Source organism: Anguilla rostrata, chromosome 2 (genome assembly GCF_018555375.3).
Source record: "Anguilla rostrata isolate EN2019 chromosome 2, ASM1855537v3, whole genome shotgun sequence".
NCBI lineage: Eukaryota > Metazoa > Chordata > Actinopteri > Anguilliformes > Anguillidae > Anguilla > Anguilla rostrata.
The window spans coordinates 14,674,547-14,701,861 of record NC_057934.1 but is presented as its reverse complement, the minus strand read 5'-3'; the positions used below and the strand labels follow the sequence as shown (position 1 = coordinate 14,701,861).

Genomic DNA, 27,315 nt, shown 5'->3' with positions numbered 1-27,315 from the left:
GTTTTCAAACTGGGCCTACTCTTGCATCGTTCTCAGGTGTTTCGCTATTTTGAGACTCAATACAGGCAGAAATGAAATTACTGTAAACTTTTTAACTACACTAAAATGTTTTTTTTGTTTGTTTGTTTGTTTGCTTGTTTTTACAGAGCGCGGGAGTTCTGTAGTTCTGGCATGGACGAACATTGTGTAAATTGCAACCAACACAAAGGCCTCTGCACCCAATTGTTTATCGTGCTTTGTCTCTTTCGCCCCATCCCTTGTTCTTTATTATAAGGGGATTAAGTGTCCACGTGATCACTATCAGACCTCGTCTCTGCTTTGCACTCGGAGTTTAGACACATGTGACAAAGGCAAGGGTGGCGCAACAGTGCGCTCTGCCGTTCAACAAAAATATACTCGGGACCTTTCTTGATGTGAAACAGTCAAGCTGTTTTCGGTGGATACTTTTTCTTCATCCAGACTCTTTATTCTTTATTTAGCTCAACATGAATGCTTATGCAGCCTGTACTTCATCGTTAAAGTCTGTTTGCTAAAGAGCTTTCTGTTACTAGACGGGTTGCCTGAAATCTATGATGGGAACAAGGGTTTTATCTAATGCGTATTATAGCTGTTGTTGCTTATGCTATGCTTTGCGGTGGGTTTGAGTTGACAGCTCTGTGTGGCGGTATTATTAAAAAACTACAATAACTCATCCAACTGGGTTGCTGTTATGGGGGATAACAGGGCCGTATTAGAAGGAGGCGTTTTAGAAGAATTGTGTTCAGATGTCGAGGAAGGACAAGAAGATGGCTTGGACTTTGGCGATGATTTGGAACTTAATCAGTTCGACGGACTGCCGTACTCTTCACGATACTACAAGTTGCTAAAGGAGAGGAAGACGCTCCACGTTTGGAAAGCCAGATGCGAATTTATGGATACTTTGATGAAAAGCCAACTAATTGTAGTTTCGGGCCCTGTTAAAACGGGAAAAACTTCTCAGGTGGGTTTTTAATTGCTGCTTTACACCACGGAACACGGAATTGTGTGCCATTTACTGGCATAGACTTGCGACAGTTACAACTAGTTTCCTCGGACGTTCTGAACGTTTTTTTATTTTAAAACGAATTACTATAACCAAGCCTCTTTGGTACGGTTTCTGAACATGTTATTTGGATACCAGTGTTTGTCTGGTCATAATGTATGCCACCGGAAAGGTTATCGTCTTGCAAATAACTGAAAGCAAGCATGAATTATTTATTAGTCGTAAAACCACACTCTTAGGAACTTGTTACATAGACAGTATAAGTTACACATGTAGTGTAATGCTCATTCTGTTCGTTCCAGATCTCATTGGCATGAACGTTAACGGGGCTTAGACGGGCGGAACTTTAATCCAACTCAATGGCCTTTATGAAATATCTTAATGTCAATGTCTGCAAAGTTTACACTTAAGGAATGCAACCTGTTGTTCGTGTCATATGTCACTGTCACTGACCCAGTTGGTGCTGTCAGCTGTTTGGAGAGATCCTAAATATAGGTACCACGAACTAAATTAGTTTACATCAGATATTTAAACCGCTCCCTAGGGTAGTAGTCTTATGAATGTGTGAACCCTAGCTAGTGTGACATATTTTCTTTGACCCCTTCTGTTTCTATTTTGAATTTACAGTGGCTTGGAGTAAACTTTTCAGTGTGGAATGAGCTTGGATATAGTACTTTTAACTCTTAAGAGAATATGTTTGGTCTGTGGTAAACTAACATAAGCACAACAGTGTTTAGTTAGTTTTTTGACCATTGAACCATCATGTAGATGTTAACACCTGATCTTTCATTCATTTTTCTTGGGTAATTGTGAAGAAAATCAGTCAGTTTTTTGATTCAATGAGTATTGAGAAAGAAAGCAGGGTTTTTCCAACTGAATATAGCCATGAAAACTATGTATTGTTCAGAAAACCCAGTAAGCCACCCCTGCTCCAATCCCTTATTTACCAAGACTGGTTGATCACTTCATCAGATTTCTTGATTCACGTAAACACCTCAAATGGCACTTTTCAAATGCGTCGGGCAAGTGTCGCTGTGTGGCAGTCAGACCCCCTCCCCCCATGGCCTTGATGACTCGCAGATGTAATGGTCTGAATGGGCCCAGCTCAGCAGATGCTGGTGATATGTCCTGCGATTGGTCAGGCTCTTCAGGCCTGACAGCTGGACAGCACAAAAGGTCCAGCTGTTGGCTGCGTAAGACGGGTCTTAGCCCCCGCCCCCCGGTAAGCCTGCATACACCAAAGCGGTAATTTGCTGCCAAAGCAATTTTGCTCAGCGAATATAATACTATGAGATCTGTCTTGCTTGTAGGCACGTCAAGAGGGCTGCGTTTAATCTGTTGTGATTATGTCTATTTTTCTCCTCCTCTGTATTTTCTGCTCTTATTGTGTCTGTTGAGTGTGAGCTTGCCACATTGGATCCTTTAAATGTATCATCATTTAAAAGGCTTCTGGTAGTAGCTGTGATTGTTTGTGTTTGACTCAGAAAACGAATGGGCGGCAGTGTAGTATAATGGCTAAGGAGTTGGTCTTGTAACCTAAAGGTCGCAGGTTTGATGCCCGGTAGGACACTGCCATTGTACCCTTGAGCAAGGTACTTAACCTGTATTGCTCCAGTATATATCCAGACTGAACAGCGGCGCTTCCTGTTCTGCAGATACCCCAGTGGTGCGCAGAGTTCTGCCTCTCGCTCCAGTACCAGCACGGCGGGGTGGTGTGCACGCAGATCCACCGGCAGCAGGCCGTGGACCTGGCCCTGCGCGTGGCCGACGAGATGGACGTCAACATCGGCCACGAAGTGGGCTACAGCATCCCCCTGGAGACGTGCTGCTCCACCGACACCGTGCTCAGGTGCGCGTCTGACGCGTCAACACGCGTGTGCACACGCTCATTAGCACTCGCGTACGCAAAACAAGCCCACAAACACTTGCACATACATGAATAGATAAAGATGTACACACTTAGTAAATTTTCATGCACATACAGACGTACAAATATGCACTTCTTAACACACGTCGACACACAAAAACGGTTCATTTCGTTACACGCATGTGCACATGCTGACCCCCTTGGTTTGAAGAACACATAGTGAGCGACAGTGTGGCAAAGCTGCAGCTGTTCTCTGACCATGTGACCCGCTTGCCCACATGCCTCTCTTTTGCATTACCGTTGGCTAGAGTCGGGGCGCATAACAATGAGGGCAGACACGCTCTGTCTGACGGAACAAAAGGGTTGCGGGGGGTTGTCTGACGGAAGAGCCGATCAGACTAATTACTTACTGAAATTGCACTGGGGCAATGCAGTCAGGCACAAGGTCTGCATGAAGTCAACAGAGACTGGACCAGGCCTTAGTCGCAGTTATCTTAATAGAAAATATTCACAATCGCCATTAATATTAATTTCTTACTATATATGCAAATAGCATGGAAAATAGCCATGTTCAACCTCATGAATGTAAACACGTATTTTCCCAAGCAATTTCTGTTCAGTTGTGTTTTGTTTCTTCATTTTGCATTTTACTGTAATGTAATCTAGATCACAGCTGTAGATTGATTATTGTTGTCAGATTTTCACATGCATTTTAAGTAACCTGTGTAATAAATGACAAGAACAACAGTAATCATAATAATAATAATTATAATAATCATGAAGACAATGAGAGAATGATTACAGCCGCTGCTATGTGAATGATAGGTACTGCACAGATGACATCCTGCTCAGGGAGATGATGTCGGACCCGCTGCTGGAGCACTACGGCGTGATCGTCATCGACCAGGCCCACGAGCGGACCGTGAGCACGGACGTGCTGCTGGGCCTGCTGAAGGGCATCCTGCTGCAGAGGCCCGAGCTGAGGGTGGTCGTCCTGACCGCGTCGCCCGCGCCCGACCGGCTGCTCGCCCACTACGGCGGCGGCGGCGGCGGCGTTCCCCACGTCCGGCTGGAGGCCCCCTGCCCGGCCGAGGTCGTGTACAGCAACAGCAGCCACCGGGACTACTTCTACTCCGCGCTGCGCCTGGTCCTGGAGATCCACCACACGAAAGAGCGTGGGGACATCATTGTCTTCCTGGCCTCGGCGCAGGTGGGTCTTTTGTATAGTGCAGCCCAATGGTGTGACACAGTTATACAAGAACTGAAGTGACCAGAAGGCAGTATGGTCAAGTCCCAGATAGAGCACTGCTTTGGTGCAAATGAGAACCAAAAAGAAAACTGTAAAATTAAGTTGTGTATTATCATTTTTTTACAACCAGATTCCCATTTTGCACCAAGCCACCTGAATATAAAGTACATACATGTTATTATTTAACATCTGTTACACGTTCCTGCTCTAATTGTGATATCCATTTCAATGCAATGTAAATCAGGGAAATTGGTACAGTACTTTCTTGTCACAAATTCTTACAATTTCAGTTTTTAGTTTTTTCAAGCTTCAGTTAGATGGAATTTGACACCTTTGGTAAACAGAAGAACCAACACCGCTGGTGAAATCAAAAGTGACAGCGGAGTGAGATGGAGCAAGTCAGTCAGGTGTATTAGCTGTGTGGTTGCTGTGCGCTAACTGTGCATTCGTCCTGACGCAGGAGATCGACTGCGCTCACGACGTTCTGAGGCAGGAGGGGGCCGGCCTGAGCGCGGAGCTGGGAGAGCTCCTGCCCATAGCCCTTTGTCCCGCGCAGGGCAGGGGGGTACCACTACTGGGGGAGGAGCAGGGCAAGACCAGGAGGGTCTTTCTCACCTCCAGCCGGGGAGAGGACATGTTCTGGGCTGTGGACACTGTTAACTTTGTCATAGATGTAGGGGTCGAGGAGAGATACGTAAGTAACACAGCAATCACACCCATATCAAATTGGGCGATACAAAATGTGGGCAAAGTGTTTTATAGTGTTACACTGTATATTTCTACTGGTTACATGGTTGTTGCATTGTCACATGTAGGCCAGAGGACCTGCATGGATTTGGGGCCACTTTAATTAGGCTGGTGGGGGAGCACATTGGAAATTTGGTGGCATTGCCTTGTGCAGGGTACAGCTGGTTCGCCATGCGTAAATTCAAAGATGTGAGAAAAGCATAATGAGATGCCCGTTGTTTTCTCCATGGTTTTGAATGTGTCGCATGGGCGTTTCTTCAGATGTTCTGGGACTGAGCTTAGTGGGTACTTGATGGGTCAAAATTATGTAAATATTTGTTTGAGAGAAGGTACTTATTTCATTCTTCCACTGTAGGTCTACAATCCTCGGATAAGGGCGAACTCTGTTGTGGTTCGGCCCATCAGCAAAAGTCGGGCCGAGATCAGAAAGCAGCTCACAGGCTCAACAGGTAGCGTAAACCCCCACAGAGTCATAGCCTCACTTGCACCAAGAAGATACGAACATCAGTCACTGTGACTAATTAATATAATGTATTCAGCCAAACGTAATTGGGTTTTAAATCTTGAATTTGGACCAGAAGACTACTGCACTCAGTTAGAACTGGAACAGCTGTTCATAATCTTGCATGGAACAGGCAGTCCAGTTCTCGTAATATTAATTGGCCTAGTACTTTGGGTTTGAATTCCTGCTGGTATTCTTGTTTGTTTCCTTTGACTGAGCAAACTTGATGCTGACTGGATTCTATCAGCCAATCCCATCAGATTTCATTGGGACAGGTTTGAATCACAGTTACTTGCTTAATTTTTTTTCTTAGTCTCAGCAACTGGCTAAATCATATTAGCGTGTATAATCACCTCTGATACAGTAGTTAACTGCTCTGGGCTTGACTCCAGATTGTGCCAAATTGAGATTGCATTGTCCGGGGTATTGCTGGGTGATTGGGCGGCCATAGCCTGCATGTTAGCTGCATATGTGTGGTCTTCCTTTGATTCTGCTCTGTGTGAATTGGGCTGTGGCTGTGGTGCATCAGGAGAAACAGGTAGCAGAGCCCCATGTTTTGAAGGAAAGCCGTGGATCTGTACTGAATTCGGATGCCTATGTGTTCGGTGCAGTGGGTTGCTCCATGAACATGATTGGGGTGACAATTGGCCATTCCAAATTATGAAGAGAATTGGACATACACATACAATTTGTTAAAAAAAAAAAAAAGATAAGACAGCCAATCAGATTACCAATGCACAGTATGGCAGTGATTATAATTACACTTAAAAAAACCACCATTAGATACATTGTGCAACCCTAGAATGATTGACACACTGAGGATCAGAAACACTGCAGGTCGCACTGTGCATCAATCTGTATTCTGTCGGTCCCTCTAGGCAAGTGTTTCTGCTTGTACTCGGAGGAGATGCAGTTGCCTAGCAACACTCCTCCTCAGATCCACGAGTCCAACATCACCCCCACCGTGCTCTTCCTGAAGCGGATGGAGATCGCTGGCCTGGGACACTGCGACTTCATCGACAGGCCAGGTGAGAGGCTGCAAAGTCTGCAGATCAATGGAACACGTTAAAACATCTGCCAAATACCACGGCAGATATTTCAACAAATGGCAGTACTCATATAGGTGTTCTATTTAAGTATTAAATTAAAGTTACTGTTCCTGAGATAGATCCTATCCAATCTGAAAGGTGTGAAAGATATAAGAATAAGAATTTTATTATTATTATTATTATTATTATTATTATTATTATTCATGAGGAAATGGTCAAAGTAACAGTAGTAATACAGGCATTAGCTACTTATTTTACTTTATGTCTTTTAAAGGCCATATCCACTTTTCAGACTGTGGCAGGGAGCCGGAGGCGGGGTGAGAGAGGCTTTATTTGGCTGCAGTAAACAGTACAGATGGCCCTGGCCCTGCGCTGTTTGGGGTCGGTGAGCCATGCTTTAGCCGAGCTGACAGCGCCCCACCAGCAGCCATTGTCGGCGAGGCGACCGGCGCCTCTGTGGGAAACGCTAACCCGCGAGTTTTACCCCTCTCCCGGCTCCCCCCCCTGTTCACTGGGCCCGAGAAGGGGGCATGAAAGGCCGGAGCTCGTTAGCGATTAGAGAATGTGCCTCGTCAGGCCCCCTGGCACAATCGGCAGGAAGCGAAAAGCTTAGATCCCGGGACGGGCAGGAATGTGGAATGATTTCAGTTTAAAAGGTCTCTCCTGCTGGGACCACTGTAAAGGCCACTCCACTTCAACGCTTCCCCAGGTAGCCAGTGTCCTTGGTGATCATTAGATTTGGAGGAGAGTACCTTGTCATTTATTAACACACAAAATTCTACCTAATCATCACCTGATTACTCTTTACCCTGCACCTTTGTGTACAACTGGACATGCCTCTCAGTTTGTGTTTATATTTGGTGTTGTCTCTAAAAGATGCCCAGGCAGCACTTGTATGGAACCCTGCTGGAGAGATTGAGGTTAGCATTGCTGTAGGTTCAGCACAGTAAATTCAGAAAGCATACCTGCTGAACGTATGCACAGCAGTGTTTATCGCACAATGTTGAGGGCCTAAGACATGGCTGTGTTTGGATTGCTTATTTGTCCTGATGCAGGTGTAATTGTGCATTAGCCAATGTTACATGCGTGCATTGCTTGAACACTGTAAAAAAGTGCGGCGTAAAAATAATTTGTTCCTGCACTGTTTTATGCTTTCTGAAGTGCTTAGTTTGCTCTGCTTTGCATTATACACGTGTAATTTTGTAAGTGTTACATAAATGTGTTACAAGACTGGGTCTAAGGGATAATAATGTTTTTAAAAAGTCAACAGAGAAAGGCACAGTTGAATTTTTCAAATACAAATGAGATTTCCAAGACTTAACCAACAGGCCTCTAAGCAGTAAACAAGTACATCAGGGATAAGCCACAACCAAGTTCCATGCTTGTTAGACTTATCAGTCAGGTTGATTTGTATTTTAATGCTGTAAAACCAAATTGAAAAGCAATCCATTGGGTTATATGTTATTTCCCAAAGATAGTATTCTTATCCATATCATCCCTTTACCTGTAAGTGTCACACATTGGCATGTTTTTGGGAAATTCAATGTGTTAATTGTGGCTACCTTGGCAATCAGAGACACCATGATGGCGGTTTTGCAAAAATATGGACATATCAAACCAAGGTCTGAAGTGTGACTGTATTTGCCTTCATTGAAAGGCAGATAAATACTGCCTTTTAACTCACCCAATAATAGTTTTGGATTGCTTGTGGATTCAAGGTGATAGCCACAATACAATGAGAGTTATCTATGGGTAACACTGCTTTATAGCTAGATGCCTTTGTGTCATATGTGCATAGGGCCACCAGTTTGTCTCCCCTTGTGTTCTTGCGTGGTACTTCGGTCCTCCTTTCTGACTTTATTGAATGTCTCAGGCACTCATTTGTAAGAAGGAGTCACTTGGCTGTGGTTGGAGAGCCTATGGGGACCCTTGGAGGATAGCCACTGAAATAGAAAGTTTAAATCCCTGCAGTGTCACATGGTGGAGACACACTGGTGGCCGTGCATATGTATAATGTAACCATAGAGACCTCTCATTGGGCACGATTGTCACACTCCCTGTAGATCCCGAAGGCCTGATGCAGGCCTTGGAAGAGCTGGACTACCTCGCGGCCTTAGACGACGACGGGAATTTGTCCGAGATCGGAATCATCATGTCCGAGTTCCCCCTGGACCCGCAGATGGCCAAGGCTCTGCTGGCGGCCTGCGAGTACGACTGTGTCAACGAGGTGGTGACCATGGCGGCCATGTTGACAGGTGCACCGTCTCTTTCACAACCTCACCAGGCATCACAGGATATACCGCCTGTTCATTAAGGCTTTCGTGATGCCCATATAATTTCTCAAAATGTTTTTTCATTGCTCACAATATAAAGCAAAATGCTCCTGTCTGTTCACAGTAGTGATAATCCCTTGAGTTTGAGAACACTTTGCTGAGGGATCGTTTTTTAATCCATCTCTCATCCTTACCTGCAGCACTAAGCTTCAGTGCAAGCTAAGCAATTGGGAGAGTGAGCTTTAAAATGAGTGGAGCTATCTTTTGCTGTTGATTTCTTAATTAGGACCAATCACCGTGTTTTCTTATGGAGAGTTTTGATTGGTTTACAAGTCTGTGATTGACAGCATTTCTAGCAGCTCCACCCATTATGAAGCCATGGATAGTCTCAAAGCTTTCACACAGTTTCAAGCCTCACTTTCTCAGCACTAGCACTTGGAAAATATTGGGAAAAGTTCAGTGCACAGTACTGAGTTGCAGTATTCAAATCTGTACTCTATTAAATGCTGTCTGGTCATTTGATGTCAGGGAAGGTTATACAATAGCATTTGCTCATTATAATTGTTTCAGCGTTCGGCTGCCTGGCACTGGCCCTCTATGGCTAATGAATGGCGATTAGGACAGAAGCTGTGGGGGATAAGGCGCTTGGTCACGTGGCATATTATACATATCTAACCCTGCTGTCATGCTTGCCTATTTCAGGGCCCAGCTGTTTCCTACAGCCACCTGTTGGCATGAGGCAAGAGGCACAGCAGTGTCACATGAAGTTCCAGCACCCGGAGGGGGACCATTTCACCCTGGTGAACATCTACAACGCCTTCAAACAGAGCCAGCGCGAGCCATGTGAGTCATGGTGTGGCTGTGCAGAGCAGGAGATGGTTGTTGGTTCAGATCCCAGACAGAGCCGTGCACTTTTAGAGATTGGCTAAGTTACCTGCTTCTTAAACCCATGTAGAAGCGTAATATCTGTAAGCTGCTATCTATAACTGTGAGCAAGTGAATATTATCATTAAACCATCCAACATTTCCTTGTCCACTGTGTAGACACCATACTTTCTATTTGACTATAACTTTCTAGTGATTCTCTTTTTCAGTGGTCCTTCAACCATGGACCAATTTCTAGTGATACTCAAGTTTTCTTCAATACTGTTCCGGCAGACTTCAGTCTTGAGAAATGGTGCCAGGACTACTTCCTGAGTTACTCAGCTCTGCAGACAGCTGATGCCATCAGGTCGGAGCTGACAGACATCCTGAGGAGGCTGGAGCTTCCCATTTCAGAGCCGGCCTTTGGCACGAAGGCCAACACCCTCAACATCAAGAGAGCTCTGCTGGCGGGGTACTTCATGCAGGTGGGTGGTGTTTCACAGAAGTGGAAAATGCTCTAAAAAACTGCTTTCATCAGTGAAAGGTTATTCTTCTGGCAACCTGTATAACCAACTCTCAAAACTTTCCTGCAGATGTAGAAGTTAGTTGGAGAGAGACTGCTGTTCACTGTCTGTGTTCTTAGTTAGTAACTTGTAGCTACAAATACAAAAAGGCATACACAGTACATTCTAAACAGAAGTATGTGTAACTGTTATTTCAGCTTACTTACATAATGAAAATTATTTAATAAATGCTTACAAAAACCAATATTCCATGTGTTTATTAACATGAACAGCAATAACTGCTATTACAATTGCAGCTTCACACAAGAAACTTGACTATACATGAGACGCATTGACAGTTTATTCTATGAATGTCAAATTTGCAATGTAAATACGTTATAAAAAATACACTTATTAAATTTGAGCTTTGTGGGTAGTGAATTCAACTAGTGCAGCCTTGATCCACATGTATTGTTGAAGTGGCTCCTCTTTCGTCTATACTCTATTGTACTGTACACTATGTGTGCACTACTTTTTAATGTCCTTGTGGATGTCCCTCATGCAGGCATCAAGGCACAGTCAGCACTCTGCACCTGTCACTGTTCTGCCATACAGTCCTAATCCTCCAGACCCCCCCGCCCCACCGCCATTCTTCTCACTGAGCCTCTCTGTCATCTCTCTTATCAGATCGCCAGAGATGTGGACGGGTCGGGTAATTACTTCATGCTGACACACAAGCACGTGGCTCAGGTCCACCCCTGGTCCAGCTACGGGACCAGGGCGCACAAGCTGGGCCTACCGGAGTGGGTGCTCTTCCACGAATACACCCTCTCGGAGAACAACTGCATCCGCACCGTGTCCCAAATATCCCCCGAGGTGTAAGTCCATATCCCGTTTCCTCATTTTGGTTTCCGCTTTTAGAACAGTGATACAGGTGTGGACTCTGAAAGCAACTCTTATGACTTGCCAGAAACAGGTTTACTCAGTTATCAGTTAGTTATCTACAAACTATTTTCATTGTACTCTGGGAAGCAAGTGCGTGCCATTTATAATCCGTCAGTTTGGAAGATGCAAATGTTTTTTGACACGCAAATTCAAACATGATTTGCTGGGAAACGTGTAATCCCTTATTATAACTGGGCAAAAGAAGATTATAAATGACAGTACAAGAAGAGATTTGCGGTTTCGTGTGCCAGAGAAAGTGTTTTATCGTAATGGCCATTAACGCAGAGAGGTTTGTGGCTTGCAAGCGACTGGAATGTTACAAACAATGCATCTTTGTTTGTGTCTGGGAAACTCTTGATTCTGCCAAAATGTCCCCCCTTCCCACCATAGAAACACAGACCGGCATACTTTTAAAACCATTCATAGTTCTGCTTGTTTTTTAGGTTCATCCAGATGGCTCCACAGTACTTTTTCTACAACCTGCCCCCTAGTGAGAGCAAAGACATACTGCAGCACATCCTGGACGGTGCCGGGTCGACACACCGCAACGACAAAAAACAGAAGACACAGACGCTCAGCAGTGAACCTCACAAAGACTGCACAGCAAACCAGTCTTACGAGAGGTGTGTTGTACAGTGAACACAGGCAACAGGAACACTTCATAGCAGCTACTCTGCACTTGATCCAGTCTCTACAACCACTGGACTTACGGACTGGCAATATAGAAATGCTTAGGCCAGCTGCCAGACAGACTGCACTGTATATGTAAATGTCTCAGAATCACAGTCTAGGAGAGATATGCATGAATATGTCAATTAATACTTTGTTCAGATGTTTATAGTTGAGAAACACACACATGCTTATAACAACGGCAGTCATATTTGTCAAGTGTCTTGTCACTGTCCATAACAAGTAAGGATACAGCACAATGAATCCTGAGCATTTAGTGATGAAATTGGGGATTTATGAACAAAACACTTCCGTAAAACATTCATTTTGTTAATTTGTTATGCTTGTACAATATATGGAATATGTTAATAGTGGAAAAATTAAATTATTTCATGTTTAATCTGTCTGGAAATATATGAAGAAAAATATTTTAAGAACTACACTATATGACCAAAAGTATCTGGATACACCTTGGTCTGTTTTACATGGTTTGGGCTAGGCCCTTTAGTTCCAGTGAAGGCAAATCTTAATGCAATAACATTTTAGACTATTATGTGCTTCCAGCTTTATGGCAGTAGTGTAGGGAAGGCCCTTTCCTGTTTCAGCATGACAGTGCTCCCAACTAGGTGCACACAACTAGGTCCATATAGAACTGGTTTTGTCAAGATTGGTGTAGAAGAACTTGACTGGCCTGCAGAGAGCCCTGACCTCAACCCCATCCAAAACCTTTCGGATCAATTGGAAAGCCAACTGCAAGCCAAGCCTAATCACCAAATCAGTGCCCGACCTCACTAATGCTCTTCTGGCTGAATGGAAGCAAATCCCTGCAGCAATGCTCCAACATCTAGTATAAAGCCTTCCCAGAAGAGTGGAGGTTGTTATAGCAGCAAAGGGTGGACCAGCTCAATTAATGTCCATAATTTTGGATGAGATGTTAGATGTCAAATGTCCACATAGTTTTGTCCATGTAGTGTATGTGCATCTTTGATTGGAACATCAAAAGTCGTGCTTTCACACTTTTTCCAATGTTGGGACAGATGTTATGAAAGAAAGGGCAAACTGTGGAAATTCCATTACCACAAATGTATTTTAATAACACATTCCATACATTACATATGTTGACATGTGCCATATCATTTCTTGATTCGGAGTACAAATATTTTTGAATGACTTACTCAAAAGATCGGTTACAGGATACTTTCCCAAGGGAGACCTTCAATCCAACTTGCATAGTGCCTTTTCCCTTAACTATAGCTTAAAATGAAAACATTAAATTCTTTTAATTACCTCACCCTCTGTCTAGGATAAATGTGTTACCCAACATTAAGGATAAGGCTCTGTAAGCTACAAGACAATGTCCCAACACTTCTCCTTGGTTTACACAGTAACCCGAGGGTATCCACAAAATGGTGGTCATGAAAAGTGCTCAAACCCTAAACAGGTGAGCAATGCTTCCCATTCACACGGTCAAGTATTCTTTGAGTTTGTCCATAATCGCGCCCATCCGGTCCATAGGGATGAGCACGACCGTGCGGTACGGTTTCATCGGGACGTCGTCGAAGGACCACCGTCCGGCCAGGCAGGAGTCTGCTTCCTCTTGAACGGAGTAGTTGAATTTTACCACGGCTTGCTGCGAAGGGAGGCAGGAACAGAAACCGTGACTGGTTGTTCCTCACAATGGCAATGGAAATGTAATCAAATAGCGTCACTTTCAGATTCTGATATTGGAAATTTTCTGTTGGTTCTCAAAATGGAAAAAGGTGTTTGCTGGAGGGAAATTATGAAACAAATCCAAATTCAAATTGGAAATGACCGAAAAGGGTGTCTCTAAATGGAATGTGTCATTAAGGTAAAGTGCAATAGGCAAATGATTGACAAAGAACCAGTAACGCCGAGTAACGTATTGCCCATTAACAGAACTCTAGATCTGCTTTTGAACAAAACAAAAATTTATTTAGTTTTATAAAGTCTGGCAGCTGCTGGCATTGTTCAACTACTTCACTATTCCTCAAGTCTAGTGTCATGATCAATTCTTCCAACAGTTCCCATTTTGTGAGTTACTGAATAATGTACAATTTGCCTGCCATATTAATTTTCAGAAATGGGATAGCAGTATTCAGTTTAGACAACTCCATTCCTAGTTGCACCACAGAGGGGAATGAATACAGAAAGCACTTCTTAAAGCATCACGTGAGCTCTGCAGCGATGCCGTGAACATGTGACTCGCAAAGACAAACAGGAAGTAGCAGGCACCCAGCGTCCGCGTACCTCGTAAAAAAACTCCTCCTCCGCGTTGGCGAACATCAGCTCCTCGTTCGGGGGCGCTCCCCTCCCCGGGACGGTCCTCTTGGCCTCCTTGCAGGTCTTGCAGATCATGAGGCAGTAGTGGCACCTCCCGCTGGGCTTGTTGGTCCTCTGGGCCTCCGCCATCTCCTCCCTGGATCAGACGCATCACTGAAAGCTCACTCACAGCGCGTGGGATGGGGGGGGGGGTTCTTAATGCCGGGGATGAGCGCTGCATATTCGCTCTGCATTACAGGGATTTGACCGACAGGAGGTTTTGGACTCTGTAGCAAGGCGGTCCATCTGGCGCGAGGTGCCCCAGTTCCGTGGCAGAGCATTCCGCGGAGGCATTACGGAGACCATGTGACCACATTAGCGCCGCGTTGCTGACACGAATTCATTAAGGACGCGACTCGCCTCACGCACAACACTACCACATACAGAGTAACGAACCGAGAGGGGCGGCCTGTGCTTTCCCTCTCGTTTGTTTGTTTACTGCCCTACAAATAGCTAAGAATTACTGTTTAATCAGATAATTATATAACTCTTCGCTGCATACCACCACAGAAAATAGTTTTGGCACATATTCATGAATAAAAGTTTAAAGCCTTATTGTATCATTTCAATTCTTCCCTTACAATGGACTTTTGGGGATTGTTCAAATTGCATTGGCTAGACACAAAACTATGAATGCAGCGCCATAAAGTAAAAGCATTATTTAATTCTCCAGTCTAGAGCAGATAATTCAATGTCCAGGAAATCCACAGTAATGTAACCAGAGCCACAAAAGGAGAGACATAAATGCACCTCCAAAAGTCGGCACTTGTGCACCATTGGCTTGACTGGTTTCAGGGTACATTGCAAAACAGTGAGAGGACGCATGAAACATTCCGCTGGATAAAGTTGTCACCTCAGAATCTAGCCCATCTCTAAAACCCCCTGGAAATGTTCATAAACTACTTTGAGCTCCATGATTCAGAAGCAGTCTTTTACCCAGAATGCCCTGGTTCCACAGCCCTAAACCTCTATAATGCAGTGCGCAGTGAAATGAATAGACAGCCCCAAAGGGCTGACACTGTGTAACTAGGGGGGAGGGGGGGGGACTCACAGGAGCTGTTTGTGCAGGGGCAGAGCGATCTGGGGGGGCACATTGATGAAGCGCTCACTCAGGAGCAGTCCCACAGGCTTGCTGGTGTCGTTCAGTGTCTTCTCCAGTTGCTCTGCCACGCTGTGTGGGCAGCACTTCGCACACTGGCTCAGGATCAGGTCTTTCACCTGCTCCACGCACTGGACTCCCTGCATGCACACACACAAACAGGAAGCTCCCTTTAAAAGAGCCCGGACAACTATTCACCAAAACCCAGTAGTGATTTACACAACAATATTCGCTTAGGTTGAGCAGCCAATTGATTCTTGCAGTAAAAAGCAAGTAACCTACATTGGTCAATATGTATTTGAAAATGAATCTGTTCTAACTGGGACAGGTTGGTACAGGTTAGAACTATGTCCACTGGTATACAAATAGCACACCAAGCTGTTTGATTATAGTGTGATGCCAAAAATCCACGCCCAAAAGGAAACAGGCAGTACTCCTGATCTGACTCTAGGGGGCGACATCACATACTGTAACAGGTGTTCGTCCATAAAACAGTTACACCTGTAAAACCAGTTATATACTTCCCTCTTCAGATTCATCTCCTGAGAGGAGAATTTTAGTTCTATAGCATTAAATGAAAGTCTTATTTAAAAAGTTCACTGGTACTTAAGGTATTCTCCTTATTCAGTTTACTCTACCTTTCTCTCCGTTAGGTTCAGCAGGCTTATGAACCCAAAGACTTCGTCCGGATCCTCCTCGTCACTGTCCTCTGGTACCTCGGCTTGCTGGAGAGGGAAATGTAACAGTTCATTACAAAATTTGTGCCAATCAAAATCAACGACACCACATCAATGGTTTTAGTTCATCATTTTGCCTGCAGTGTTGACATGATCCCGCACAAGGGTAAGCCTGGTCTTGAACAGTTTAAGTCCTTTCCTATTGCAACGGGAGGCTCCGTGTGTTCCTTACCCTGATCACACTTCCAATGTGATTCTGCTGGATGATGATGTCTGTCAATTCTGACATATTTACATGGGCTTTCAAGAACAGCTGTAAGAGTAAACAAAATGCAGTGTGAAAATGTACATTTCCTTAACTTCAAATATATTCTCATTTTAACGGCAAGAATTGGAATTCAAACAGCTTACTAGATACAGCACTCTGCCACACAACTCCGAAAATAACTCTTACCTGTTGCAACAGTTTCTTAATCCCATTGTGATCGTTGTCGGAGATGGTATGCGCCTCGAAATCGACAGTGACCTCCTGAAATGACACAAATGCAGCTGTGAAACTAGCCAACATCAAAACACTTCACATTAAATCCAGTTATTAAGGTCCATATGTCCGGGAAAATTTGAAATAACCAGTTGTCACATTCAATAGCTAGCTACATTCATGCACTTTTTGCCTGACGCTTATGAAGTCACTGCAACAGCCAAAGTAATTCTACAAGACAATCCCTGATATTTACTTGACAGTTAGTGGACTGCTAGCGAGATAGATTAGGTGACAAGTGATTTAGACTACGTTAACCCACACACTTTTAACTTAATATATATATAGTCTAATGCGAAAGTTAACCATCAAAAATTTTAATAAACCAACTAGGCTAACGATACTTAACAGTTGAAAAACGCTACCCGTTGAACTACTTACGTTCAGATAACTGTTCCCCTTAGCTTGCTAACATGCTAACCATAAACTAGCCAAATTAACCTAGCCAGCTTCTTATTAACAATTGACCAATACATCGAATTTGAGCTTATGAGGCAGAGACAACAGTATTACAACTGTTAACTAGTAGTTAGCAGGCAAAATTAATTAGCTAGCACGTAACTTATTAGCTAGACTACCAAAATAAACGTTTAGCTAGCTAGCAATTGTATTAGCTTGCTTGCTCAATATGAACGAACTATCTCAAGCGTGCAGCGTGCTAGCTAGCCAATCTTCAACGCTAGAACCTGCTACCTAGCTATCGTGTTAGCGAAGTAAATAGCAACATAGCCAGGTAGGCCCTGGAAACCGACATGCAGCTACACTGCAGGAAACCGACCTCATTAATCTCTTCATCAGAGTCATTGCTGTCCTCTTCTCCAGAATCGCTATCATTCTGTGACCCTTCACTCGAGCTCTCATCTTCCCTGTTATCGGGATTCTCACCAACTCCAACAGCTCGCTTTTTAGCTGAAGATGCCATGCTGCCAACCACGAGACAGACGCGACTAAAAAAGTCAAGGGTCATGTGCAGTGTTCTGCAGAAAGGACAAGTCAATGAAACTGTGAAACTGAATCTGCCATATTGGCTCAAACCATAGTGGGGTTCCCATTTTAAATGGCTCCTGTTTTGAGCCATAATGTCTCCTCATATTGAACAAACCAATTTTATAGATATGTGGGTGTGATTTTTGGTCGTTATCCACATAAAAGTCAACGCATTACTAAATAAATTATGGATGCTACGGTCAAAATACAAACTTTAATTAATACTAAATGTGTGTAATTCATATGGTGTGTATAAGATGCTTTTTTTCATGTTGGTGTCCGTTTTAAGACAACACTCCCCTTTATTTACTTCCGAGTTTAGTAGCAGGACGGCAAAATGTTACTGTTGAAACAGCTGTCCTGTTTTGAAAGAATGGCAAGAACATTTCGAACAAGTATGTTAGCCCTCTCCCAATTCAGATTACAATTTTATTGTGGTACATAAAAGAAAACACTCGTTTTAATGCAGAGAACAAAACTACCACGTTGTCGAGCGTACTCGTTAGTTAGCCTAGCTTGCTGCTGTTGGTATTGTAGCTAGCTTGACTGTTCGCTGAATAGCTATTTGCTGTTATGCAACTAGCCATCAAATAAAACTCCTTATGTCTAGCTGCTGTTACAGACTAGATAGTTAATGTTGCTTAATAGCTCCACGTGTACTAGCAAAGTACATTTCTTATATCCAGATCCGAGGAGAAGTCGACTCGCATGCATTAGTGATAACACAGGCGTCAAATAATACTGTAGCTTGGCTTGAGTTGAAGTCAAACATAACCATCCGTTCTGCTATCAGAAGATTACACTGTCATTGGGCGTGTCTCGTGCTTTCAAACGATTATTCTCCTCAGTTTTGCCCCAATACCTCTTGCGTGCATTTGGGTTTATATTTTATTTTTCTATACACTTAAACTAATTCCTAATAATACTCCCTTCAACGTAGGGCATTGAATCTGCTGGCAAGATGAACGTGCTGTTGCTTAAAGAGCCGCGAGACGGAGATTCTGGTCCTGATCCTTATATGAAGGTAGATTCAAATAACACAGCGTATGGTTTACTATGTTTAAAACAAATCTATATCGATATCGGTTGTATATCTTCTGCTGTGCTCAACATGTATGTCCCTATGTCAACTATATACGATATATACTGTATTTAATAAGATTCCAGTCACATTTAAACTTAATTTCCCCCTTCATTTAAAAACACATATTTCTGAATGAAAACGTTTAAAGTCAGACTGAGAAATGCACTACGTACATTTATTTATTTTCCAAATGGTTGTAATGTTATTATTTTAGTATTTACTGAATTCCTGTTGTTTTTTTCTTTTTGCATTTTAGGAGGTGACATCATATGGACACAAACCTACGTTGATTCCGGTTTTGTCTTTTAAATTTGTGTCCTTAAATGCACTGTCAGACAGGGTAAATATACCTTTCTCCATGTATAATTGTGAATAATGAAACACATTTACAGTGTCACTCAATGTTAGTCTATTACTGTTATTAATAATGACTATTACTGAAAACATGATGATGATGAGGCTTCTTCTTTTTCTTCTTTTCGTTATTATCATTATTACTATTATTATTATTATTAGTAGTAGTAGTAGTAGTAGTGGTTTTTTCTTTATTTTTATTTTTGTTGTTGTACTATAGACTATTGTTTTCTCTCAGCTTTTTCAGCCTGAAAAACATGGAGGGCTTATCTTTACCAGTCCAAGAGCAGTGGAGGCCGTCAGAATGTGTCTGGAAGGGAATAACAGAAGGGAAGGTGAGCAGCTGTCTCATGACAGGATTAGTGTTCAGTGAATAAATGAAAGTCAGCAGGTAGCCAAGGATTCTAGTCTCAAGATGCTGGACCCTACGCTGAATCTCTTCCTGCCATTTCTATGCTCAAAGTGCCAAGAGAATACACAGGAACTCCATAACTCATCAACATCATAAATGCTAGCAAATAGAACTCAATGAACCGGAGGGTAAGAAGTCCCTTGGGTGATTAGCTGTCTCCAATGGTGGTTCAGATGTTTTGGTAGTCTGCCTGAATTTGTGAAAGAGCACACAAGACATGTTCACTGTTCACATGGCATCTAATATGACACATGACCATCTTTCTTGCAGATCTGCAAGCTTCCCAGAAGGTTAGATAGTGTAACATTGCATTGGCTGTGAACATCCTATAGATGTCAGCATTAACCACAGCTAGCAGATTTTACTTTCCTAAAATCTTTCATAAAAGCGGGTTAACTGGGACGCTTATCAGTGGCATCAGTTCTGTGCTGCAGTATGGTTTTCATTAAACATTTTTGTCATTTTTTCAAATATAACCAGTTTTGAATTAGTGAGGATGGGCTTCAGAAATAAAGTCATTTACAGTGCATTTCGAGAGAGGTTTTCTTTGTCCATTCAACATTTTGTCATGCTTATGGTGATTTTAGTGATCCTCACCATTTACAGATGATATAAATTAGCTTCAGTTATAATCACTGTCCTCTTCATATTTGTATGCCTTCTGTGTTTATGGATTTTATGATGGCATTTGTTTCTGCTTTCTCAACACTGTCATTTGTGTTGATGTAAAATTTCACTTTACCCATTAGTGCTGTCACTGCCATTGAATTCCTCTCAAAGTATGCCCAGTAGAGCTGTATACCTCGCACGATAATGACATCTAACGCCCGCAAAGGTTTTTATAATGGCATCTTCTTTTTACAAACGAACACCTGGGATATTCACAGCATTGTTTTCTGACCGCCACCTGACTAAATAAAGGCAAACTAAATGGGGGGGGGAAGCAGAACAGTTTTTTAAAGACATTAAGAGGTAATTGTGCCGTGTTTCTGTGTGGCTTTGAAATGTTTTGTTTTGCCGGTTTACTAATACCGCCTCATTACACCAAACACCAGCCTTCTACTTTGCGGTTTAATGGAAATAGAATGTTCTGTCAACAGTTCCGGTGATCTAAGCAGGTGTTACATTGTGTAGGCTCTGACACGTTATCTCTAATCTACCATTGGGAATCTGCAATAATGCATATGTATGTATGTAAATGTATGTCAGCTAATTGTGGTTCCATTTCACTGCAGGCTTTGTGAAAACAAGGACAATAATGGAAATATATCCAAACAGTCGGGCAAATTATTTCTTGACAGCCATTTAATCATACGGTAGTTCCTTGCCGAATATCTCTTATCAGGTTCACCGTCAATCTCGTTTTATTGTTGTGGAACTGAAAGCAAAATAAACAAAACTGACATGCTTAGTTCAAAATGAAATCGATGTAATACAGAGATATTTGGTTCTGTGGAACCCTTTTTTGTGTTGCATTGTTATATTTGTTGCTCTTTTTGTGTCTTGCAGTGTGGATCAACACTGTAAAGGACAAATGGAATGAAAAATCCATCTATGTTGTGGGGAAAGCTACAGCAGCCTTGGGTGGGTTGTTCTTGCTTTATTTCATTTGTTCCATTTTGAAAACATCCATTCCTCTCAAGCGCTCTTTAAACGGCGTTTTAAAATGGCAAATTAAATCTTTATTCACTGCGGGCTTTAAAATCCCTTTCAAGTCTAATACTGTGGCAAAAAATATCTATAAAACGTGTAAACAAATATACACTTGACATAAATGGGTTTAAATGGGCTTGCATTGCAGTGCCTCACTCTACAGCGGTGAACAGGTGAATATAGTAAATTAGTTCCTCATGAATGTTATATACATCCTGATATAATAAATGTTCTTTTGTAATTTGCCAAACGCAATTCACTAGTTATTAAACACGGACATGTGTTCAGTCAGATGTCAGGGCCCTGTGTACATTCACTGTTTATGATAAGAGTCTGGTACACGGATTACCACAGAGGGAATCGTCAAGTTGCGTGTATCACTGGTGCTATCAGTGTTCCGCTCCAGTTCTCTTGCTAGGCCTGGCAGTGGCAGTGTAGGTCCCTGGTGCCTGTCTCTTTAACACATTAGCTGATGAGCTGCTAATTGAAGAAGCCCTTTCTGTGACAGGCACCTGCATCCTGCATAAATGTGTCAATGTGATTATCACTTGCCACGGTTCAGCTGGAAATTGGTTTTCCACAAGTGACAGTTTACTGTCAAAAAAAAAAAAAAAGAGCACCAGAAACTTGTCGCTTGTCGTGCCAGGGGCGGCAGGCGGGGGCCTCTCCTTCCCAGCCCCCTTTGTGCCTGTCTAATCCTCCTGCTGCTGGTTTCACAGTGCCAAAAAAACCCTTTTCCAAATTCCTCAAATGCTCCATAATTTCAAATGTGAGGCGGTAGCCTGTTAGCGCTGTGTCGAACGCCTGGTAAATAAATGCAAGTGTGACGCATAAAGGGGTAATGAATCATCCCCACAGGTTTGCGCTAATCGCAGGTTAATCCCTCTGCTTATCTCCGCGTTTGAGGCTAGCGACGGTGCTTCTGTCACTGTGCTTACGGTACCTGACTGCGCAAGTGCGGCTAAAAAACTACCCCAATGTAGTCTACTACATGGTTAATGCTGCCTGAGTTTCATCAATTTCCACACTTACAAATTCTGTGAAATTAACAACATAAAAATGAGGCCGTGAAGTTATATGGAAGCGAGGCCTTAATATGAAGTCCTGCTGGTTGAGATATTTTAATGTGAAGCCTCCACATTGTACGCTAACAGGGGTTGTTAATTAGAGTAATTTCACACATGGGACGCACAAATTAGATAGAAACTTAATCTCAATTTGCGCGAACTGATATGACTTTTTTATTTTACTATTGTTCATCTCGCTCAGAAAAAGCCTCGCATAGAAAAAGGATTTATTTTTGTTTGTTGGTGGCTGTAATGTTGGAGTACAGTAAGGTCTCATGTAAACAGAGGCTGGTTTTGTTTACCTGTCAATAACTCACGCTCCCTTTCAAACTCCATCGAGTCAAACAATCAAAGCAGTTGTGTTTGTTTTGTTCGCATCACATTTGGAGGGGCACTTGTAGACATGCAGGTGATGTTTGATGTGTTGTATTGTTCACATTTATATATATTTTTTTGTCTAGTGCAAGAGCTGGGCCTGATTCCACAGGGTGAGGAAACTGGAAATGCAGATGTACTTTCACGCTTTATCCTCGAAAGTAAGTAAACGTGTTCGTTATTTGAGAACGGCCGCTTATGTACAAATCATAAGAATAACGGACATTCCTTCAGACTTTAAACAAGATTTCTTTATTTGGTACCAGTGAACTTACTTTATACATTCGTAAAACTAATAACACTGTTAATGCAGGGGAAGACACCAGTATTTTGCCGCTGTTCTTTCCTTGCGGATCGATTAAAAGGGAAGTCCTGCCCACAGCCCTGAGAGAAAATGGTAATGATTTACGGTAATATTACTATCTTACTGTAAATATTAGTGCTCTTTTTGTTTTGGAAGTTTTCTCTCTACTTCTCAGTATATAAACGACACTGACAATGTTGTTAACACATTCTAAAAGCCGGTGGAAACAGTGGAAGAAAACCCTTCAGCATGCAGAACTAATTTTGAATTCAGTGAAACAGTTTTTTGTTTGTTTGTTTTTTTGTTTTTCTAGGAGTGCCGCTGGAAACTTTGACAGTCTATCAAACAGCTGAGCATCCAGACCTGGAGAAGAACCTGACGGACTATTTCTCCGAGCAGGTAGACTGTCCTAATCAGGATTATCAAGGGTTCCGGGAGACAGACAGGTGTGTTAGCGGAGCTGACAGTACGTATCGTGTTTCTGTCCTCACTGTCAAAGCCATTCACACGTGTCTCACAAACGCTCCAGATGTCAAATATCTTTCACACATCTCCCCAAAGAGAAAACACTCTGCCCTGCATCGCGTCTCTACACAAAATATGTGTCACGCTAAAAGAGACAAGGCTCTGTAACACTTTAACAAATTTCAGTTTTTTTTATTTTTTTTTACATTAAACGCCACTTAATTCATTTTGAGTGGCATTATATTCTCTAATTAATTCTATTACTAATAGCTGTATGTAACTGTGTGCGGAAGTCACGTATAACACAATATTAGTTTCTATAGTGTGTCTGTAGTTTTCTGTCTTCTTAATTTATTTTGATATAAAAGCAAGATTTTGGTTTTTCATATATATGCAGGGCGTTCCAGCTAGCATTGCCTTCTTCAGTCCTTCTGGAGTAAAATTTTGCTTGGAGGTTGTGCGGAGACTGGCAGGGGAGAAGCTGAATGAGATAAAGGTACAGTCTGCTTTCGCCCTTCAGCAGCATGTTGCCTTTTTCAAGGTCAACATGGACTGCTTACACATGTTTGACGAATACCGGTGCGCTACTGTTAGACTGTGAAGACATTTCGTACGAAACATAACCATGTTTAACCCCGTGCTGTCTCATTTAGTTCAGAGGACAGTGCACTTGTGTTATATACAACACATATATCTGACACTGTTCATTGACAGGGCTTTTTGGTCTAAAGACGAAATACATGAGTGTTCTGTCAGAACCAAAGTTGACAGAACAGAGATTCATGCAGGATCATTGTGCTGGTTCAGAAGATATATCCATGAGTTCTCAATCAGTGTTGTGTGTGTGCACACTATTATGCTCCCTTGCCCTAAATCTACTCAGAATGGGTGCTATACTGACAGATATTAGCTCTTCCTCCACCATTCTCATCTGGTGATACTGTGTGGAATCACCAGCGGGTCCATATAGACCCATAGCAGGATTGTCACTGTGCTATGGGGACACTTAATTTGCCTTTAAGAGTGTCAAGAACCTTAGAAATGTGTCGTGTTATTTTCTCTGGCTTTTGTCACAGTACACTCATTAGTGCATGAGAATCCTGAACCAGATCAATGACCGTTCGCTAGTCTTGTGAGAACTGCACGCAGGGCAAGCCACCTGTCAGAGAGGTGGTGAGATTTTGAGTTAAGTATCAATTCAGTGTATTACTTCATGTAACATATGACACTAATAAACATGGAGAACAATGTTTGGCATAAGCAGGATGAGACAGGATGGAGATCTTAAAGGGAACTGAGGGAAATTCCCAGAGAAAAATACTGTAAATTTCTTTAATGTATTTTAAAGTACATATTTGCTTCTGCGAGGGCTCATGAACTAATTTTAAGCTCAAACTGACGAATGAGTTTTAATGATTGTGTAAAATATTACTAGGTTATGAAGGTATAAACCTTGCTACAGTTCACTATTCGGATGTGACTTAATCAAACATGGAAAGAATACATTTATATTATTCATTACTACAGTAGATCTCTGTGGTGTGAAGATGTAATTGTACAACAGACGTGAACTGGCACTGGAAAAGGTGTCACAGTGCCGATCAGAACCAGCGTAAAGGACCCGTTTTCATCCCCCCCCCCCCCAGCTCGTACACCTATTGTACACTTTTTGTTCGCAAATAATTTGAGCGTGTCGGACTCATCTAAGAGAGTGGCCCCAGCTGTCATCTCAGTAAAAAGTGACAATGTGACACGACAACGTGCAGTTTTATTGCCGATTTTCATCCAGAGATTGTTTTCTCCTGTCCGGGATTTGCTGTTAGTTGTATGAAGGAAAGCCCAGTTATTTTATGAATAAAGCATGACTTTGTTTATGGCTTTGTGCTGTTCAGTATTGTGCTGTCTTAGGGGTTTGCTGGCTTCTCTTGGGAGAAGGGCACTATCTTTATTTGTTGCAGGTGTGTCACATGCAGTGCAACTCTGTGTAATTTATTTACACATTAAGTCAAAAATACACACATAAGTAGATTTAGGCTTGTCACTCTGGAATATTATGCCAATGTGATTTACTGGTTCCACTTTGCACGAGCTCCTAAATACCTTAACATTGGATTTGCTACATTATACTAAGGTTTGAGGGCTTGTTGTCGTGTTTAAGGGTAAGATCTGTGAAGTGTCTTTCCAGAGCACTGTCTAAAAGTGAACAATATGTTCTTGTCAGCATTGAAAAATGAAACAAAAGCAAATGCTAAAATTAAATAAAAATGAGTATGAGTTGCAACAAAAATTATTTGGCAGAACATTCTGTGGTATATTGAAGTGGGATGGTTCATCAGTCTTCTGAGATATATCTACAGCTAAGTCAAGGGCAATTACAGAAACTAATTTTTTTCACTATTGTTGAGAAACATTAACACCACAGGATATTTGTCACTACAAATGTGAGAGATTGAAAGGTCTGAATTATGTGTGTCTCTTTTGTCTCCTTTTGTCATTTTGGCATACTAGGATGTACTGAAAGTTCTCATTCAGCCTTATCTACTGTCATTGTTGCATAACCAAAAGAACTGCCAGTGGTAAATGGGAATTTATTTATTTATTGATTTATTTTTGCTGTTGCTGGGAATTCTATTTTTGGGTGGTACAAGGTTTTCGCACGACACAGAAAGTACGAACCTTTCAAATCGTAATGGCCTTTGAAGTATTACCAATTCTGAAAGACTGTGTTTGTTTCATTGTAGTGATGCTCAAAAAATGCATCATCAACTCACACTGTTTCCATGACAACAGAAATCATGCTTTGACCCCGGCCACAATCATGAATTTCTCTAGTGTGTCCCACAAAAGCCTTTAAAGATCGAATGCCCATTTTAAAGTCAGTTTGCATTTCCGAATAGCATGCCCGCTAAATTACATCCAGTGTACTTGCAAGGTTTTGTTTAAACAACCTTGTTCTGGTGATGTACATTCAAATTTAGCTTTTATTTTTGCCAACAAGTGGAATGAAACATAAAGGAATAATAATTTGCGCCTTTTCGCGTAAGCAGTAAGTGTCAGCTGTTGCTACAGCCCTCTGCCCGGCTAAGACTGGCTGCAGTATGTTCCAGCTATCATTTTTGTGAATCTTTAATGAAAAACGATGAGAAGAACAAGGATATTTAAATTTCGTGGCAATTACTAAAGTCACAGCTGGCTTACACATGTCATTATGAAAAGGTTGCCTGTTTTGTGTGGTGCCGTAGGCCTGTTATCAATGCGACTGATCCAGACCCTTTTGTCTTACAGTTTGCAGCCATAGGACCTACCACGGCAGATGCCATGGTGGCAGAGGGACTGTGCGTCAGCTGCTCAGCAGAGAAGCCCACGGCCCAGGACCTGGCTGCCAGGATCGCGCAAGCTTTGCAGTGACCATGCTTCCTGTCTCCCGGATCCGCCCCTTTGATATCCCTGCTGTGGGTCATGTGTCATGCTGCCATCCAATTAAGTTCCATCTGTGTCTCCTTGTAACTGATTACTACTTGAAATGCCTATCAGTGGATTATCCTGTTGATTATTTTTATATTTTTTAATGTTTTGTTTTGATTTCATACTGCCCTTTGTGTGTCAAAAATGTTTTATTACTCTGTCCTAGAAACATATTCCAAATGCTAGATTTATGGATACTTCACACACTGAATGTAATGAATGGTATAATGAGACATACTAAAAAAATCTTTCTGCTTTCTTTCATCATTGAAATTTTATTTGAAATGCATGTCATTGTATAATGGACACAAATTTATATGTCAGTTGTATTTTTGTGGAAAGGGACATACCTTTTAGCCTTTAAGCCATATTTATTTTTGTAACCTGTGTAAGTCGTATGCAATAAATTGCACTGGTTTGTTTGAGTTCATCCATTTTGTAAATTATTCCATTTGTGATCATCACTTCGACACTTGCAGAATGCCAGTTGTAAAATGAACTACACCTTACGATGGTATAAATACTCCGACTTCTTTAAATAAGATACTTACTTGAAATGTACAATATATTATAAGGAAAAATGCATTGAGCAGTATATATATATAATTGTATTACAAAATACCCAAATTAGTCTCAGTGGGGTGTATCTAAAAATAACAAGGGAAAAATGTATTTTTACGGCAAAAATTACAATATGTTGGCATGCATTGGAGTCTCCATCTATTCAAACATAAAATGTATAACAGTACAGCAATACATTCTCGTTGTGTAATGCGCGTTCAATATCCAATGTTTATTTATTC

General features: G+C 42.1%; 3 protein-coding genes across 5 annotated transcripts in view; 2 read left to right on the top strand and 1 right to left on the bottom strand.

Annotated features, from left to right (window-relative positions):
- uros (uroporphyrinogen III synthase) overlaps positions 1–26,942 on the top strand; it is an 82,599-nt gene extending 55,657 nt beyond the window's left edge. Inside the window, exons 1-10 of one of the 3 annotated variants that reach the window (XM_064320726.1) lie at positions 17,041–17,059; positions 18,274–18,357; positions 18,674–18,757; positions 19,010–19,106; positions 20,693–20,767; positions 22,365–22,439; positions 22,592–22,675; positions 22,896–22,981; positions 23,445–23,543; positions 26,333–26,942. In XM_064320726.1, coding sequence (XP_064176796.1) covers positions 18,295–18,357; positions 18,674–18,757; positions 19,010–19,106; positions 20,693–20,767; positions 22,365–22,439; positions 22,592–22,675; positions 22,896–22,981; positions 23,445–23,543; positions 26,333–26,455 — 786 coding nt within the window. In that variant the 5' untranslated portion in view covers positions 17,041–17,059; positions 18,274–18,294 and the 3' untranslated portion in view covers positions 26,456–26,942. Of the gene's footprint in view, positions 1–17,040; positions 17,060–17,574; positions 17,729–18,273; positions 18,358–18,673; positions 18,758–19,009; positions 19,107–20,692; positions 20,768–22,364; positions 22,440–22,591; positions 22,676–22,895; positions 22,982–23,444; positions 23,544–26,332 lie in introns of those variants that run through there. The other 2 variants (XM_064320724.1, XM_064320725.1) reach the window with 2 other exon arrangements.
- On the top strand, positions 327–12,089 carry dhx32a (DEAH (Asp-Glu-Ala-His) box polypeptide 32a). The gene is made up of 11 exons (XM_064320719.1): positions 327–979; positions 2,677–2,870; positions 3,714–4,098; positions 4,598–4,831; positions 5,240–5,333; positions 6,265–6,414; positions 8,499–8,690; positions 9,411–9,551; positions 9,867–10,057; positions 10,763–10,953; positions 11,464–12,089. Exons 1-11 carry the CDS (start codon positions 710–712, stop codon positions 11,657–11,659), a joined length of 2,238 nt encoding a protein of 745 aa, XP_064176789.1. The 5' UTR covers positions 327–709; the 3' UTR covers positions 11,660–12,089.
- On the bottom strand, positions 12,758–17,354 carry bccip (BRCA2 and CDKN1A interacting protein). The gene is made up of 7 exons (XM_064320723.1): positions 17,125–17,354; positions 16,260–16,334; positions 16,038–16,118; positions 15,767–15,853; positions 15,081–15,268; positions 13,958–14,126; positions 12,758–13,319 (listed from the first exon to the last, which is right to left on the bottom strand). Exons 1-7 carry the CDS (start codon positions 17,311–17,313, stop codon positions 13,149–13,151), a joined length of 960 nt encoding a protein of 319 aa, XP_064176793.1. The 5' UTR covers positions 17,314–17,354; the 3' UTR covers positions 12,758–13,148.
- Positions 26,943–27,315: the final 373 nt, after the last annotated feature.